This window comes from Corylus avellana, chromosome ca1 (assembly GCF_901000735.1).
Source record: "Corylus avellana chromosome ca1, CavTom2PMs-1.0".
NCBI lineage: Eukaryota > Viridiplantae > Streptophyta > Magnoliopsida > Fagales > Betulaceae > Corylus > Corylus avellana.
Window position 1 is genome coordinate 13083414 of NC_081541.1, and position 5415 is coordinate 13088828.

General features: G+C 37.2%; 1 protein-coding gene across 1 annotated transcript; it reads right to left on the reverse strand.

Moving 5' to 3' along the window:
* Positions 1 to 2674: 2674 nt before the first annotated feature.
* LOC132186286 (uncharacterized) lies at positions 2675 to 4677 on the reverse strand. The gene is made up of 2 exons (XM_059600222.1): positions 4098 to 4677; positions 2675 to 2721 (listed from the first exon to the last, which is right to left on the reverse strand). Exons 1-2 carry the CDS (start codon positions 4675 to 4677, stop codon positions 2675 to 2677), a joined length of 627 nt encoding a protein of 208 aa, XP_059456205.1.
* Positions 4678 to 5415: the final 738 nt, after the last annotated feature.

Below are 5415 nucleotides of genomic sequence, written 5' to 3' on the forward strand. Positions count from 1 at the left end.
TCCTGATCAGCTCTCCATAGCATCCAAGTCTAGAGAGAGAGAGAGAGAGAGAGAGAGAGAGAGATGATGTAATTGTTAATTAAGAAAATAAAGGAGATTAACTTGTATATAACTAGGTTACAAAGTACACCCAATCTTCTACTCCGACACTTAACTACTAAAGCGTCTTAAATACAACAAGAAGACACACATTGACACAAAGTGCTTTAAAAGGTAAACACACACACACACATACATATAACGGCCACCTCACACACAGTTGGGTTGGGGTGCCTCGTTGCGATAGTAATGGCCCTCTTCTTCATCCGTAGTACTTGGATTCTCTGTCGATCATCCCACAGAAATTTTTGCCACTTGATCGTTCCTCTTGGGCCGCACAAATTTTTTGTCCATAAGAGCAAACCCTTCCGCCGCAATCTTGGCAAGCTCTGCCTGGTTCTCCGGAAAAACCCTACCGTGACCGTTCCTCATGGGCCACGCAAAGTGTTGGTCTATAAGTGCAAACCCTTCCCTCTCAATCTTGGCAAGCTTTGCCAGGTTCTCCCGAAAACCCCTACCATGACCGTTCCTCATGGGCCACGCAAAGTGTTTGTCTATAAGAGCAAACCCTTCCCTCTCAATCTTGGCAAGCTCCGCTTGGTTATACGCCATGCTCTCTTGAATTAATGAATAGCACAAGACAACAATTGATCTCTTGCTTTCTTTCCTAGCTAGTACAATTAAACTTACGGGCCAATCCCGAATATATATATATATAACACATGCAGCAGTGATCGCATGCAAATGGATCTTTAATTGCTTGCCACGGCTTAGCTTACGTAACACTCCTGACGTCATGCTTGCTTAACTCATCATATGCTTCTGATGCTGAGCTTAATTACGAAGCAAATATATTCCAGTGTAGGGGTAGGCAGAGCTTTGATGCCTATTGAGGTGAAGAAACAAAAAGATGTTTATAATTGCGCTGGTCCAAGGCAAAATGGAAGCATATTGACCCCAATTATCGAAGGGGTACGCCACATGGTAATCAAATCTATGTTCAATCAAGGTTGTTAGATAACAATATTCCTCCTTTAATTTCATTTGCTTTTCTTAACACGTACGTCGGCTAAATATTGTCCGATCCTGATCATCTATCCAATAGAATATATATTTTTTTTTTCTTCTAGAAAGTTTTAAACCCTTGTACTCTTAAATGATTGTCGGAGTCACACCAACAACATAGAATTTTTATCGTACTCTTATGAAAGTCTCCAGTGAGAAAGGACTTTTTTTTTTTTTTTTTTTTTTTTCTAATAGAAAGAGGGGAAAAGGGCTACATGGGAGGATCTTTCCCACTTCTGATCCGCAAGGAAGAGAGAATAGGAGATCCCTTGGGAATGCTTCCAAAAATAAGATGAGAAGCGGCCCATTGAGCTAAAGCATGTGCACGACAATTGGCACATCTAGACACTTTCAAAGCATTCCAACTTTGAAAGGAAGAAAGAGCTAAAGTAATATCAGAAATACAATTAGCAAAAGACCAAGACAAAAAAAGAGAAGGGTTGTTTATGGCCAAAACAACAAGAAGAGCATCCCCTTCCAAAAAAAGTTGATCACACCCTGAAAAAACTGCCAAACGTGTCGCCAACAAAGTTGCAGCGGCTTCTCCTTGTAGCACATCGGTAGAGAGAAGTTTAAGAGTAGCAGCACCAACAATATCACCTTTATCATCACTTATTATTTATACAATTGTGTTTCTCAGAGTTCATTTTTTTTTTCTTTGTCAACATGAATGTTCCACGCTTGCTTTTGTTTTTCTAATTTTGTTACTAACTTAGCCGATTAATAGTTAAACATTTAAAAAAAAAAAATGTAATGTTACTCTTCACACTCATTTTATATATGTCAATATGGTGTGTTTTAAATAGTTTTTCTTTTATTTTTTTGAGTTGATAACATAAAGAGCTACTTAAAACATGTTAAGTCAGTCAATATAAAACGAATGTGATAAATTAGTATAAAGAATAGCATTGCTCTTTAAAATAAAATTCTCACACATATATAGTAGCTTATGAATAGTACTTTGTTGAAAATTGGAAATAACACTTACTAAGAGATTACACAAAATAGGAAGAGGAATATTCAACTTTATTCAACTTGATAAAATAACTTGCTTACATGAGTATTTATAGGATACAAATGACCCTTCTAACTTTTTCACAATAACTTCATTCATTTACATCTCATATAACTCTCATGTAACTCCTATGTAAAATAACTTGACAAAATAAAAGACACAACATCTTCAACTCACTTAGTAACATGTGAGAATATGAAATGAAAAACTCAACTAAATGTTAAAATTAAGTTTATTATTCAACACCCCCTTTTAAACTTAATTACTTTTAGCCTCCTTGAAATAACGAAGAATTCTTTTAGCCACCTTGAAATGAGGTAGGTGACTCCATACAACAACTAATAAGCTCAACTCCAAGGAGAATATTCGGTATTGTCAAGTATCTCAAACTTCCAACTAAACTCTTGAAAATTGTTGGATTTTCTCTTTCTCCTTCTTCATTCTTCTTTGCCTTGGCCACCCATTTCACTCCAATGGGTTTTTGTTCTTTTGGAATACTCGCCAACTCCCATGTGTTCTTTTCAATTGCTTTGATTTCCTCATCCATGGCATTTCTCAATTTTCATCTTTCACCGCTTCTTCAAAACCTATTGGCTCATAATCTGCAAAATGAAAAAATAGATTTAGATCATCATTTAAATTCTCTGTTACCTCATAGAGTTCTTGAAGACTTCTCATGTGTGGTGGTTTTTCACTAGAACTTCCACTTAAAGATGACAACGACGGTGTACTAAGACTTGTTGGAGATGGAGAAAGTGTAGTGGGCTCTTCATTTCTTGACTCTTCTTCTCCGAAAAAAATGAAAGAAATTGTATTTTTCTTTCTCTTGAATGCTCAAATCCCAAAAGTCTTCTTCATCAAACAACACATCTCTACTAATTACAACTTTGCCAGAATTTAGATTGTAAAGCTTGTAGCCTTTAGAACTTGAGTCATAGCCAATGAAAATGTATCTTTTGCTTTTATCATTAAGCTTGGACCTCTCTTAATCCGGTACGTGTGCATAGCCAATGCTTCCAAAAACTCGCAAATGAGAACACTTGGCTTTCTTCCGCTCCATGCTTCTTGTGGTGTTTTGTTCCATAGGCTTCTTGTAGGACAACGATTTGATAAATATACGGCACAATCAACAGCTTTCGCCCAAAACTCTTTAGGCATTCTTTTTGTCTTCAACATGCTTTGAGCCATATTGAGAATTGTCCTATTCTTTCTTTCAACAACACCATTTTGTTGTGGCGATCTCGGAACAGTTAAAGGGCAACGAATTCCATTTTCTTCACAAAATTCTTTAAATTCATTAGATGTGAATTCACCTCCTCTATCGGATCTCAAGGATTTAATACAATAGATACTTTGTTTTTCCACAAAGGCTTTGAATTTTTTGAAAACCTCAAACACTTGAGATTTTTCCTTTAAAAAATAGACTCAAGTCTTTCGACTAAAATCATCAATGAAAAGAATTAAGGAAGTAACGATTTTTACCGAATGAAGATGGCTTAATTGAACCTCAAACATCCGCATGAACAAGTTGAAGTGGCTCATTTCCTCTTGTAGTAGATTCTTTTGGAAAGCTTTTCCAGAATTGTTTACCGACAAGACATCCTTCGCAAAGTTCGTTCGGTTGATTGATAGAAGGCAAGCCATTCACCATTCTCTTTTGTGCCAACAATTTTAATCCGCCAAAATTTTCATGCCCAAATCTCAAATGCCAAAGCCAAGATGAATCTTTCAAGCAAGTCTTGAGACATTTAGCCACATCCATTTGAATATTTAATAAAAACATTCTATTGCTTGTCATGGGAACTTTGGCTATCAAATTCTTCTTGTCATCTCTTAGTAAAAGACTACGATTTTTTACATGAATTTCATAGTCTTTTTCCAAGAGTTGAAGCTCAAAATATTACTTTCATACGTGGAACAAAATAAACATTTGTAATAAATTGCAGTCCTCCATTTTTCAAGCGAATTGAGATTGTACATTTTCCTTTTATTGGAACTTTTGACAAGTCTCCAAAAGTAACATTCCCGCTCACCGATTCATCAAGCTCGACAAACTTGTTTTTGTATCCACATATATGGTTGCTTGCCGCGTTGTCAAGATACCATGAGTTCTTCTCTCCTCTTTCTTCTCCTTTATAAGCAAGCAACAAAGTAGACCCCGCTTCCTTGTTTTCAACATAATTGGCTTCCTCTTCAACATTGTTAGCATCACTTCTACATTCCCAAGCATAATGACCATATTTTTGGCAATTATAACATTTAACTTGAGATTTATCATACCTTCTTCCATATTGCTTCCAATTATTTTCTCGTCCTCGTCCTCTTGATGCTTGACATCTTTCTTCATAATTGTTCCAATTACGTGGGCCTCTTCCTCTTCTTCTGCCACGGCCACGACCGTGTCCTTGTCGTTGTCCTCTTTGACTCCTTTCTTGCTCTTCTTCCTTCTCTTTGACAAAGAGTTTTGTAGCTAGAACTTGCTCCATTGGCTCTTGCTTCTTCTTGTTGAGCCTTTCTTCATGGGCTTGAAGAGATCCCATAAGTTGATCAATACTCATGGTTCCTAAATCTTTTGACTCTTTAATAGCTACAACAATATAGTCTTTTGTTGCAAGGAACGGAGGATCTTCTCAATGACTCGAACATCTTCCAATTTTTCTCCATATCTCTTCATTTGATTTACTATGGCCAACACCCTTGAAAAATAATCCGCAATTGACTCGGATTCTTTCATTCGCAAAACTTCAAATTCGCCTCTTAATGTTTGAAGGCAAACTTTCTTCACTTTATCAACTCCTTGATAGGAGTTTAGGAGAATCTCCCATGCTTGCTTGGAGGTGGTTGCATTCGCCACCTTCTCGAACATATATAGCTTCATCCAAACATTGATGAATAAGAGTGAGAGCTTGTTGATCCTTCTTTCGAAGTCTTTGAACAGACTCTCTTTGATTAGGACTCAAAGAAGCTTCATCACTAGGCTCATCGTAGCCTTTTTCTACAATCTCCCAAGCATCTTGCGATCCAAGCAACGCCTTCATGCGAATGCACCAATTATCAAAATTGTCTTTGGAAATGTGAGGGAATTGAAATGGGAAGGTTGAATTGAAATGCACCAATTATCATTACGGCTTTAAAATGCGTTGTTGTCAAGAATAGTACGAGTATACATATAAGTGCATCTTCATCACCGTTCCTATACCCCGGCGATGTGGGACGCCACAAGCACACTCTCTTGGGACCCTCATGGAATTGTGCACGCTAGCTCCCCTAATCTCAGGTTGGGCAATACTCTGATA